General features: G+C 41.4%; 1 protein-coding gene across 1 annotated transcript in view; it reads left to right on the forward strand.

Annotated features, from left to right (window-relative positions):
* FNDC1 (fibronectin type III domain containing 1) overlaps nt 1–8,398 on the forward strand; it is a 101,171-nt gene extending 92,773 nt beyond the window's left edge. Inside the window, exons 20-23 of the mRNA XM_077898825.1 lie at nt 2,166–2,195; nt 2,996–3,157; nt 4,712–4,834; nt 7,608–8,398. Coding sequence (XP_077754951.1) covers nt 2,166–2,195; nt 2,996–3,157; nt 4,712–4,834; nt 7,608–7,723 — 431 coding nt within the window. The 3' untranslated portion in view covers nt 7,724–8,398. The remainder of the gene's footprint in view (nt 1–2,165; nt 2,196–2,995; nt 3,158–4,711; nt 4,835–7,607) is intronic.
* The last annotated feature ends 5,085 nt before the right edge of the window (nt 8,399–13,483 follow it).

Consider the following 13,483-nt stretch of genomic DNA (forward strand, 5'->3'; position numbering starts at 1 on the left):
AAAGACCCCTCTTTTCTACTCCCCCTCTCAGAAAAGCCCCACCATACACCCACCCTATTCTTTGTGGCTTCTAAAGGGTGGGTGATGAAACCCCAGGGCCCCCCCACCCAGACCTCTGAATAAGACTCTTTTGTAGTCAGCTCCCAGGAGATCCTCATGCACACCATTTGACAATTTGACAGTTACTTGGAATTTGACAATTATTTGCTCTGGCCATCTTCACTTTATTCAGTCAGTTTGTTCAAATTCCTCCTTCGCTTTGCACAACTCTGCTGAAAGCAGTTAGGTCAACAACAGGAAAATTGCCAGGTAATTGAATTATGGCACTTGCCAAAGATAGAAATACATGAAGCGGATGTATATGTGTAGCGTAGGCTGCACCACGGGATAAACTTTCCATGTTTGTGTTGTGCTGTTGTTCTGTAAGTTCCCCTCCCCTCCATCCTGGAGCACTTGAAAATTTTTCGGCAGACTAATGAAATGTAAGAGCAGGAGAGCAAAATGAGCATTTACACTTACAGCTAATGGAAGGCCACTCTTCTGTGGAAGTGAATGAATGGTCTTTACAGAGGGATAGCCTGAAGGTTTGGGGGTGATAGAAATATTCTGGATCCTGATTATAGTAGGGTTCCATGAATCAATGCATGTGTTGAAACTCATAGGATATTTGCCTAAAAAGAGTAATTTTACTCAATGATAATTTTTTTAAATAAAAAAGGAGAATGGCCCATGTTATTTTATAAAAATGAACTTTTTCTAAAGCAGAATTCCTTACAAACTAGTTCTATATTTTCTTTCTTTTTAAAGATTTATTTATTTATTTTTAGAGAGAGAAAGAGAGTGGAGGGCAGGGGCACAGGGAGAAAGAATCTCAAGCAGACTCCCCACTGAGCATGGAACCCAATGCAGGGCTTGATCTCACAGCCCTGAGACTGTGACCTGAGTCGGAACCAAGAGTCAGACGCTTAACCGACTGTGCCACCCAGGTGCCACTGTATTTTCTCAAGTGGCATTGCTTGGGCTAAGATATAGAGATGTTTCACATACAGCTTTATTGAAATGCAAGTGGCCTACAATCAGCTGTGCACGTGTACAGAGTACAACTCAGTGGGTTTTTTTTTTTAAGATTTTTTTCATTTATTCATGAGAGACACAGAGAGAGGCAGAGACATAAGCAGAGAGAGAGGCAGGCTCCTTGTAGGGAGCCCGTAGGCAGAGAGAGAGGCAGGCTCCATGTAGGGAGCCCAATGTGGGACTCGATCCTGGGACTCCAGGATCACACCCTGGGCCAAAGGCAGACGCTCAACCACTGAGCCACCCAGGCGTCCCCAACTCAGTGGGTTTTAAAGTATGTTTTCCCCCTTGAAGCTGTCATCACAAATTAGTGAACATCGCTGTCACCCCAATATACTCACTGCTGCTATTCAGCCCGGCTCCCCTGCCCCACACCATGCACCCATCTTCTCCTCTGTTAACAGGCAACCACTCATCTGCTTTCTCTCACTTTAGTTTGCACTTTCTACAGTTTTATGTAAATGAAATAATGCAGTATGAACTTTTTTGTCTAGCTTCTTTCACTCAGCAAAATCATTTTGAGATCCATCCATATTATTTTATTACCAATAGTTCATTCTCTTTACTTAGCAGTATTTTGTCATATGGCTGTACCATAACTTACCCATGCATTTGTTCATAGGCATTTGAGCTACATCTAATTCTTGGCTATTACAAATAAAACTGCCATGAACATGCTTGTACAAGTGTTTGCATGGTCATGCGTTTTAATGCCTCTTGGACAAATACTTAGGAGTGGAATAGATAGATCCTATAGTAGGTATATGTTTACCTTTTTAAGAAACCACCAAACTGTTTTCTCAAGACAGATGCATCTTCTAAAAATGCTGAATACTGAATTATTCTGTAGTACCCTAAATCAAAATCCTACTGTATTGACTTACAACTTCTATAAAATGACAAGGCAGTTTAACTAGCAAAGGATATTTCCTAGGAAACAAAGGAAAGCATTGGCATAGTTCAAATTAACTACATTTGTATGTATTCCAGGGAGCTCTTTGGTTAGCTCTCTCTGTCACAATAAACATTTTGACAGTTACATGGTTGTGAAATATGACAGTGAAGTCAATTATTTCTTTTTCATTCTGCAGACAATCCTCTGCTTGTTGTGAGGCCACCAGGTAAGTTTCTTTTCTTGACAAACTTGATATTCTAGTAATCAAGTTGGATATTGAATATGAGATTGCTGTGACTACTCACAAGTAGAAATGCTAGACCACTTTTGCATTTTTATGATTTCGTGACAACTTCTTTGGTTTCCTTGTACCCTTTATCCTGATCTAGGGAAAAGGGTGACCTGGGAATTTTTTTATAGGACCATAGCAACCAATATCTATAAAAGAAACCACTGTGTGGTGGCCAATGGCTATAAAATCGATAACTTTATTTACATAATTTCATTGAATATTGGAATTCATATGAAATTTAATAGAAAATTCAATGAAATTGAAATTGCTGAAAAGATAACCAAATGCATTAAATATGCAATAGAATTCTACTCTGTATTTCAAACAAACTGTGAAAGCCCTGTTGTTTAAGTTCAAGACAGATCTTAGGAGTGATGAGAACAGTAAGAGTCTATGCTGAGGGACTTCTGGAGGGAGCAGGTAGGATGGCATGTCCCAAAAGATCAAATATGTCATTATATCTTATTTTCCTTGACTTAAGGGGTTTTTATTACTTTTAAGAATCCTGTAATAGAAATTCAAATATACTAAATATGTTCAGGTAAAAGGATCTCCTTAATTGTACTTCAGGACCAAGAAAGAAGGAGAATGAGGGGAAAGAGTGCCCATTGGGAAGGTGGGAAAGCCCAGAGAGGAGGGAAGGGTCAATGAATAAGTCAAGTTTTCTGATATTTTGTGTGAGACGAAACACCGTGGAATGCTGTGACCCAGTGCGTGTGTCTTGTGTTGTCAAGGTGGTGAGCCCATCTGGATCCCATTTGCTTTCAAACATGACCCTAGCTACACCGACTGCCACGGCCGGCAGTATGTGAAGCGGACGTGGTATAGAAAATTTGTGGGAGTTGTTCTTTGTAATTCACTGCGGTATAAGATCTACCTCAGTGACAACCTGAAAGGTAGGTCTTTGAGAATGGTGTGGTATGGGAAGGTATGGAAATTTTTTATTTTATTTGGTACTAACTTGACATAACAGGTGCATCAGAACGTTTGTATTTGAGCTGTGGACCCATTATATCTCACAGTGGCTCACACATAAATCAGTTTTTCAGGCTCTACTTTGGAGTTACTTGTTTTTACTTTGACACTTAGAAATATATAAATAAATAAATATAAATATATACATTTATATACATATAATTTTTTAAAAGTCCACTATATTTTAGAAATGAGATCCAAAATTCTGTTAGAAATATAAAGGCTGGGCACCCGGGGGGCTCAGCAGTTTAGCACTGCCTTCAGCCCAGGGCCTGATCCTGGGGACCTGGGATCGAATCCCACATCGGGCTTCCTGAGTGAAGCCTGTTTCTCCCTCTGCCTGTGTCTCTGCCTCTCTCTCTCTCTCTGTCTCTCTGTCTCTCATGAATAAATAAATAAAATCTTAAAAAAAAATTTAAAGGCCAATTTTCTTTGACATTAATTCAATAATAATAAATATGAGTGTAAGCTAGAAGTATCAAGGAAAAATCCACCACTCTTCCTTCCTTGCCTTCACCTTTATGAAGAAAAAATGTAAATGGTGAAACATACAAATGGTGTTACTTGTTCTGTGTCTGAATAAAAATTACATTGTTTTCATTATGGGAGGGGATTAAAACAATACCATATACACCTTGAACTACTAACATTTCAAAATGCCCTTTCTACCCAGCTGGCTTTGATTCACTCACCTACACAAATTTGTTTTTTTTTTTCTTAAATGTGCAACCTTTTACATTTTTAGTACATATATTTTTAAAACTTTTTCTCAGCTGCTATAGGTTTTTTTTTCTCTTGCTAGTGGTGATCTTTTAAAGACAATGTCAAAACAAAGTCTTTCCTACCACTCTCCACTTTCTCGATGTACATGCCTCTCCCAATATCTACTGCCTATATGCTTCACTCTGCTCTTTCTTTTCTCTCCCACTACTGTACTTTCCATCCCCTGCATCAGAATTCCTGGCAGCAGTTACACAGCAGCTCCAGTATTCCAGTGTCAACAGAAACACCTGCCCTACTGTGCAGCAGGACATTATACCACATGGACCATGGACAGCACCATGGACAGCACCTTATGCCACAGATACACCCCCCACTTCTAGTGACGTATGAAAATAGGTTCTTCTATTTTTTTTTACAGATCTTCATGCCCTTTGTAATTTATTTCATCTATCACAGTTTCATCTATTCCTTTTTTAAAACCAAGGAGTATAAAAGGCCTGCCATGTATAGGCTGAAATTGCCTATAATATTAATAGCTTCCATTTATTGAGGACTTGTTAAGTATTTAACATACGTGATCTTGCTGAATCTTTACAACACTTTGACATTGGTGCTATTATCACTGTTTTTCCAACATGGAAAATATGACACACCAAGTTTAAGTACACAGTTCAAATGTTCTCCAAAGCTCGGGAAAACTCTTAAAGTATATTTCTCAACTACTCACTAACCTATGATATTCCCTTATGCAGATACATTCTACAGCATTGGGGACAGCTGGGGAAGAGGGGAAGACCACTGCCAGTTTGTGGATTCACACCTTGATGGAAGAACAGGGCCTCAGTCCTACGTAGAAGCTCTCCCTACCATTCAAGGTAATTCAGACAAAGTCCTGATTATACTATCCTGCGGGTTGGGAGAGGTCAGCTAATATACAGGGAAAACCACCATTTTGTTTATCATTTAAAGATGGATGTTAACAGCATTTTGAATCATACAAATAAGGAACCAACAGAATACTCCAACCATGTGCTGGAACTGAGGTGAACCTAGGAGAGGCAGGGATAAAAGGAATATAAGACATTGTCCCTACTCTCAGAAAAATCTCTTTCCTGCTCCATAACTGGGAAAAGAAAATAAATATGTGAAAGGTAACTAAGAGTGAACAACTTAAAGTACAGATAATGACAGGAGTTATGTCACATATTTGTCCCATTGTTAGGTAGTTTTGCAGATTGTAGTCACCCTCTGAATTCAAGGGAGGCAGGCTGCTTGAGGCTATCAGAAAAAAAGTAGAGTCTGGGCTGAGTCATAGAGAAAACTAGGCATGCAAAGATTAGAGTCTTTGGGGGCAGAGAATGACATGAACATGGGTACAGAGAAGGAAAGGTAAACAAACATGAAAACCAACTGTAGCTTACCATATACTTCAGTAGGTAATGTAGCAACTATTTCATTATGGTATCACAGGGTGAGAACAAATATATTAATCTCAAAGGTTAACAGCTCACAGTATTTAATGAACTCCCTCAATTGCCAAAACAAAAAAATAAAATAAACAGAACAATTGAATGAAGTCCAGCACTGTTTCCATTATGCACTCAACTCAGTGATCTGGCGATTTCCAGACATGAGATGTTCTATCAACTTTTTTAATTTGGAAAAAAAATACTATAGTTTGGTAAACACAAATTACTTGTTTTCAAAGAATTAAGATAGGGTAAAATAGAACAGTAAAGTAAGTATATTAGTCAGAGTTCCCAGAGAAACAGAACCAGAGAGAGAGAGAGAGAGAGAGAGAGAGAGAGACTGAGAGAGCAATGTCTTAAGGAGTTAGCTCATATGATTATGGTGGTTGGCAAGTCCAACATCTGCAGAGCAGGCCAGTAGTAGGCTGGAGACCCAAGGAAGAGTCAGTGTTGCAGTGTGAACCTGAAGGCAGTCTGCTAGCAGAATACCCACTTTGTCATGGGAGGTTAATCTTTTCCCATTAGGGCCTTCAACTGATTGGATGAGGCCCACCCACATTATAGAGTAACCTACTTCACTCAAAGTCTGACGATTGAAAGGTTAATCTCATATAAAAATACTTTTACAGAAATATCTAGAATAATACTTGACCAAATATCTGGGTACCGTGGCCTAGCCCCATTGTCACATAAAATCTATCATGTTTCTTCATTTTTTTTCAAGATCTTGCATTGACCTGGTTACTTAGCATTACTTGTATTTTACTGTGTTTCCATGACCATGGTCACAGTTTTGGCCCTGAGCAGAGATGCTACTTAATCAGCATGCTGCCTGGTAGGATGGTGGGTATTTGTTCATCTGGCAAGAGTAAACAGGGCCAAAGAGGTGTTGCTCAAAATACTCAAAAATTCTTTCCTTTGAGAGATTTACCTGAAAGATCTAAAAGCCTACCACAGACTTCAAGAACTAAACCTGGAGGCTTGAGTTCTAGGCACGTCGGGGGCCCTCCGTGCTGTGAGGACCAAGTGGGAATTTTGCCCAAAGTTGTCCGCCCTGCAGCGAGTGCTCCACAGCAAGCGGCTACAATGATCTTCCTTTATGGAGAGAGAGAAATAGGGCACTAATGAACTCTTTCCTACCTGTGTCACACATATGTGGGGACTGGATTATCCCTCCAAATCATGCCTGGTATAAGCCTCAGGGATTATTGACCCTTCCCGTAAAATGGTAGTGTTTATTTGGAAGTAGTATTTTTCATAAAAACAATTTATCAGAGGTCTTCTGTTTGAATGGAGTTTGTAAGGATGAGAATTTTTTCTGTTGGCTTGGGCACTTCTGATGCTACAATTGTGACATCAGTTCCAAGCATGGGTTTTTTTCCCCCCCACAGCAACAGCAATTCTTGGACACCAGCTGGGAGTCCTACAATTCACACAAGTTCTGATACTGTGCCCAGAGGTGGCGTCAGATCACACAGGCTAGGGGCTCAGTCCCACAAGACTGACGCCCTCCCCTGACCAACTTCAGGTGCCAGTCACAAGTCCAGAATGCCACCTGAGCTTCTGACCTACTGGCTACATATTGGAGATTCCTACTGCCCCCTTCTCGGGTTCGATTAATTTGGAAGAGCAGCTCACAGGACTCAGAAAAAATGTTTTACTTACTAGGCTTCGTACCAGTTTATTATAAAAGTGTACAATTTGGGAGCAACTGGATGGAAGAGCTGCAAAGGGCACAATGTGGGGAAAGGACGCAGAGCATCCATGTTCTCTCTGGGAGCACATGTTCACCAACCTAGAGCTTTTAGAACCTTGCGCTTTGGGGTTTCTTGTTATTATTATTTATGTAACATAATTATCTCATGTATTATAGTTATATAATTCAATTTACATAAGATAATTTATTTACTATAATTTATATAAGATAACTGTCTTATATAGGCATGCACCATCCGAAGATGCTTTCTGAAAGTAATCCCATTAACATAAACTCAGGTGTAGTCTAAAGGGATTTGTTAGGAATATCAGGATACCTTTACCACTCTTATCACTTAGGAAATACAAGGGCTTTAGGAGCTGTGTGCCAGGAACAGGGATGAAGACCAAATATATAGTTCTTATTATAAATCACAATATCACAGACTCCATTTTTGTTCCCTCTCTTTCTTTTACCCTCTAGGCTACTTCCGCCAGTATCGCCAGGAGCCGGTCAGCTTTGGCAACATCGGGTTTGGAACTCCCTACTACTATGTGGGCTGGTATGAGTGTGGGGTCTCCATTCCAGGGAAGTGGTAACCACGGGACAATCGTGCCAAGGGCTCGCCCGTCCAACCCGCTTGACTAACTTGCACTAGAGACTGTGAGCAGGAAAAGACAGTGTCCCCCGCCCCACTGACCCTGGGACCAGCAAGGCCATGTGACGGACACTGCACATTTCAAGCATCTTCAGCCGGGAACTCAGTCCTACTTCTTGGCCTGGACGACACACAGAATTCAGTGTTGCTGTTAACTTGGCTTCTCCATAGGTTTGGATTGTAATAGCACGTTCCAGAGACAGCAGAAACACACAGCTACAGGGGATGCCCACTGACTCAGTGCAGGCTTCCTACTTTTTAGGCCCAAAATTCAGACACATCGGTGTCTCCAGGGAACAGCATAAACTTGCTGTGCTTGCTTCGTGGAATGCTACACGCTTTCTTCTTTCTCACTGGACTCTTCCAAAATTAGCCGAATTTAAGCTTCAGATGTCTCACTATGCGGTAGAACTGAGTTACTAAAAACACCACCAAAGGAAATATATCCTAAGATTTATTCCGCGGACTTACCCACTGCTAGACCAAATGTATCAAATCATATTTGTAAATTCTCAATTTTGATATTATATATATGTATATAGGCATATACATATCCTCACTTGTCTGCAAGAACATTGATTAAAGTTGCTAAATTTGTATTTGTTCACTAGATAAATGTGTGTGGGACTTTCTGGAGCAAAGGTGCTGTTTATTAACATCTTTTAGAAGCGTCCAAAGAATCTGCACTCCATGTGATGAGAACAACGGAGCGAATGCTGCTGGACTCTGGGAGTGATGGGGAGCTGGCGGTAACAGCAGTTAACACCAGTGACCTAAATGCAAACCAAGTGCTTTCTACCTGAGGAGATGATCTTTCCAGACCCGGGTGAAAATGGCTAGTTGCCTCTATGGGGACATATCCAGTATGTTTCCAGAATAATCAAGATTTGAGGTCCCAAATGATTTAAAAATCCAGTTGAAGAAAAATCCTTTCCCCTTTCCTGCCCGAGTATCTCCTCCTTGAAATACGAGCATATTGTCCCTTTTGACTGCAACACAAGAACATTTATTTAAAGACACATTTTATTCTAATTCTTTTTAAAACATGGTGTCCTTTCCATGTGCTTGGCTCTCTTGTGTCCTCAGGCAGCTCTGTGGCATGAAGGTTTTATTTTCTTTCATAAAGCTTTCAGCATCGGAGACGCAGTGGGGGGAATGAGCTAGAAGCATATCCTTTTCTGGGGCCCCCAGACTGTACCAGTAATGCATGATTTAATAGCAGAATGCAGTCCAGCCTCCTGGGGTCACTTTCACTGCCAGTACTGTGTTGAGGTGCAACCTGGTGTATCTGGTGGGTTTGAAGGGAAAACTTCCAAGGAAACAAGTGACTTAGCAGGGTCCTTTCCATGGGGCTGTGAAAACCAATGTTCTCCTCAGATTCCACGATCCCCTTTCCACAATAAGCCACAGTAAAGAAAATGCAAGCATTCTGACAGCTTGGGAAGATACTAGAATTCCTTAGGGGGACAGATTAGATACCCAGTTCTAATGTGTTACAGTTTCGCAAACCAGGATGGGAACCTCTAAGTAGCTTTTAGGGCTCTTGTCCATGAAAGGGGGATTATTTAAAAAAAAAAAAGGCCTAAAAACCTTGTTTTTCACACAAATTAACATTCAAACAGATGTCACAATGCTTTAAATAGAAGTGAGTTTTCCTGATAAACACACAGCTTGCTTCCTTCATTTCTCCCACCCACCCCTCCGAATTTCTGTCTGCTTTCAGCCTCCACTTGCCTGCTATCGGAGACCAGAGAATAGATGCCAAAATGAGGCCCTCGTCTGGGAGAGCACCAGCAGATTGCACATTTCCTGAAAGTGCCTCCCCCGGTATAAATAATTCATTAGCATGTGCAAGAGAAGAGCCATTTGGTCTGTTCCACAAGCCTGTCTTGGTGATGGGGCCCCCTTTGGAAGACACAGAGATCCAGATCAGCACTGAAAGGCAGGCACCACCTCCTTTGTGACTCACACACTGAAGGGCGCGTTCCCTGCCTCACCCCCGAAGGGCTGTATGGTCATGTACATCCTAAAGGACATGTGTCCCTCAGAAAGGAGTTTATGCTCACCTCACAGAAATACAAAGAAATTCCCCGGCATTCACTCGTGCAATGATTTTTGAGCCCTGCCTAGATCCTTAGACTGTATTTCGTTACAGAAATCAGAACTTCTATTAAAAAAAAATGTTTGCAGTTTTTTTTTGATGGAAATGACTACAAACCCCAGATAAAAATGCAGCCAAAAAAAAAAAAAAAAAAAACCCAACCACTGAATATAAGCATAGGTAGATGGTATCATTACTGATATTCGGTCCAAAGTAGGTTACATAAGCGTCCAAATGAGTGCACAGTGGCCACATCAAGTTTCCAGTTCTGTGTCCGATCTGGAGGGCACAGGTCTCAAAACCATTTCGTATCAAATTAGGAGGAAATTATTGTACTGGTTCCCTAAAGAAGGCTTCCTCTATTTCAAAGGCTCTGAGAGAGAAGAGCTTGCCAGCTCTAGAGGTCAAAAGTAGGTACAAGTGGAAATTAAAAGAATATTTGGTTCAATGTGATGAAGTTTTGGAAAAGTCCATTAGCAGATGGGCCTCGTCAAAAAATAGCGCAATGTCCATCACCAAAAAGCTTAGGTATACCTGGAAACATCTAAACTCGCCACGAGAGGCCCCCACCTGTTTTTCTCGGTCTGTGAGCTCAGAACGGTGTCTACACATTGAAAGAGTTGTAAACGGAGCAGACAGACGAGCAAAAAACCAGTAATATGTGACAGAGACCCTATTACGTAGTTTGCAAGGCCTAAAATGCTATCCTATCCTGTAAGGAAAAGTTTGTGTACCCGTTTTCTTGAGGTTGAAAGGCATAGTCCTAATTTAAATACTAGCACATACTACTTAATAGATGCCCGTTCCATTTTCTCTTACTGGAGTTAGATTTGTTTCTGAATATCTCTAGCACCTAACGCCTGAACTCTCCAAGTGGTTGGATCCTGGGTTCCCAATTTTTCCATTTGGCAAGCCCTTTGTTTGTGCTAAGGTCTCAGGAGGTGACAAGCTCTTTGGGAGACTTCATGCATATTTATCACCATCTGGTTAAAACATAATTTCCAGTTTCTACCAAATGAGTTTTGACTTATTTTCTCCCCTTTGACTTACTCAAGCCACGTGTCCTGCTCAGTTCAGGGGGCTGGGGAATTTGGGAATGTGCTGACGAATGCAGTTACAATGGTGTTCCTCTCAGCACAGAAATCAGCTCTTAGTCTCTAGTACGAGGATTCTGCTGATAGAATCAACTAGCCCGTACTTGTGTAGCATCTTGGATGTTGTGGATGCCTTCAAATCATCTCCTTGAGGTGTAACTGTTTTGCAGTTGGAGATAAGGGAATTTAGAAAGCAAGGTATCTTCCCAACCATCCATTTCCAATCATTCTTAGATCAGACTGAGCTCAATAAAATTGTATGAAACCACAGAGCATACTTGTATGAATGAAGGTATGATTTTAAATCTTAGTTGTAAGATTATTAATGTACAAAATTTAAAAAATCATAATGAGAGCTAAGCACACAGGGTTTATGATAAAGGGGAAATAAATTTGACATAAAATTGGAAGCCAATAAATTTAACACACACATACACACACAAATCTTGGTCTAGATTGGAAAAGCAACATTCTCTCAGGCACAGACGATTTGATGGCCAAAAATAGAAATACCTCCAGAGTTAAGTCAAGGGTTTACGTAAGGTTGGACCACACAGTCTCAGAACAGGCAGTAATGTGCAGAAGATACTGTGGGGTTGCAGGGATTGACAGGTTGACGAGTAGTTGCTCTTGCCTCCTTTTCTCTCTAGTCTGTTCTCTCTCGAGCTCTATATGCCTGGCCCCATTCTCTTCCCTACAGATGGCTTTCTCTGGACTCATGAGGCTCAAATGCCACCAGACCTTAGCTTCACACAGGGCTGCCATGTACAAGTGCAGTGTCCAGCTGCTGCACTGTATGCAAAGATCTGTCTACAAGACCTTGGAACTCTGCTTCTGTCAGCTAACTCTCTAAGTCCCTCGGCATCCAGTTCTAAATATCCAGACCAGGCTCTGATTGGAGATTTGGGGCAAGGGCCCAACAGCTGCTCTAATTAGCTGTTCCTATGTGGGACTGTCACCTGGTGGAAACAAGGCTGCCTATGCCTACCCTTGCACAGGGGCTATTTGCATGTGGAAAAAGATAATGACTGATATCTTAGGACAAACATACATAGGTGAATGAGAAATAAAATAAGAAAAGTGAGTCATTTTATAAGGCAACTGAGCATTTAAAATTTCACATAGGAAATCACAAAATTTCATGATTGTTCACTAAGACTTTACATTTCATAATCTCTAGTCCTTTTAGCTGCCGTTGGGGTAGCCTTCCTTCTTAACTGAAAGAAGTTTGAGAACAATTTCAAATATTTATAATTAAATTATAGACTAGATGCACTCTACCACACCTATGTTTTTAAAGAAAAAAATGAGTACATTCCTTCTGCTGTCTGAGATGCTCCAGGAAATTTTAAAATTTTGAAGAGAGATAAGAAAGCAATACACAGTGTTTCTGAAGCTTTCTGTTACCAGGCCAATGATGAATGAACTGATGTTAACGTAGTCTTCCTGAACAAGATGCAATGAATTTACCAGTGATAGAAAGTTCTTGAGGGGCTCCTGGGTGGCGTCCAACTCTCAATTGAGCATCCAACTCTCGATTTCAGCTCAGGTCATGATCTCAGGGTCATGGGAATGAACCCTGTGTTGGGCTTTGTACTCAGCAGGGAGTCTGCTTGAGAGTCTCTCCCTCTTCCTCTGCCCCTCCCCCATGTACTCTGTCTCTCAAACAAGTAGTAAATCTTAAAAAAAAAAAGAAAAAATCTTTTTTTAAAGATTTTATTTATTTATTCATGAGAGACACACTCAGAGAGAGAGGCAGAGACATAGGCAGAGGGAGAAGCAGGCTCCATGCAGGGAGCCTGATGTGGGACTCGATCCTGGAACTCTGGAATCATGCCCTGAGCCAAAAGCTGACACTCAACCACTGAGCTACCCAGGCGTCCCAAGAAAATAAAATTCTGAAAGCCCTGGAAGTAACTGACCCAGAACACCCATGGGGGTGGGAGGTGGTTACTCCAGGCTCTGGAGAAATGAGAGGATGCACTTTGTTCAGTGATCTGAGATATCCAGCTACTTCAGGGTAAATTTCTAGGTCCTTCACATGGCCTCCAAGATGCTCCATGATCTGGGCACCCCACACCTGCCCCCAACATACCCACTGACACCAACAATCCTGCCACTACTCTGACCGCTTGCCTACCCATCTGCTGCACAGAGTGGACTCACAGTAAATATCCATCAAATGAGTAAACATATGGCTAAGATATAGATGGGAATTAAGGAGACAAAACTTTTCAGTCCAAGATTATCAATGAGCAAAACATACCCTCCAGTCTCGGATTACTTCAGCTCCCTGCAATTTTCCACAAACATTTATCAGGGTCCTGACATCTACTCCCCATCAGCACTCACCTGCATCCTCTGCTGCTTCTCGTTCAGGAGACTCCTCATCTCTCTTCACTTCTGGGAGCCATTGGTCTCCCATGAGCCTACAGCATGCCCATCCTATTGTTGAGATGCCCCCCAGGCCCAGGCTCAGTGCCCTGATCTCTATGTTGTGGTGCCT

This window comes from Canis aureus, chromosome 1 (assembly GCF_053574225.1).
Source record: "Canis aureus isolate CA01 chromosome 1, VMU_Caureus_v.1.0, whole genome shotgun sequence".
NCBI classification, from domain to species: domain Eukaryota; kingdom Metazoa; phylum Chordata; class Mammalia; order Carnivora; family Canidae; genus Canis; species Canis aureus.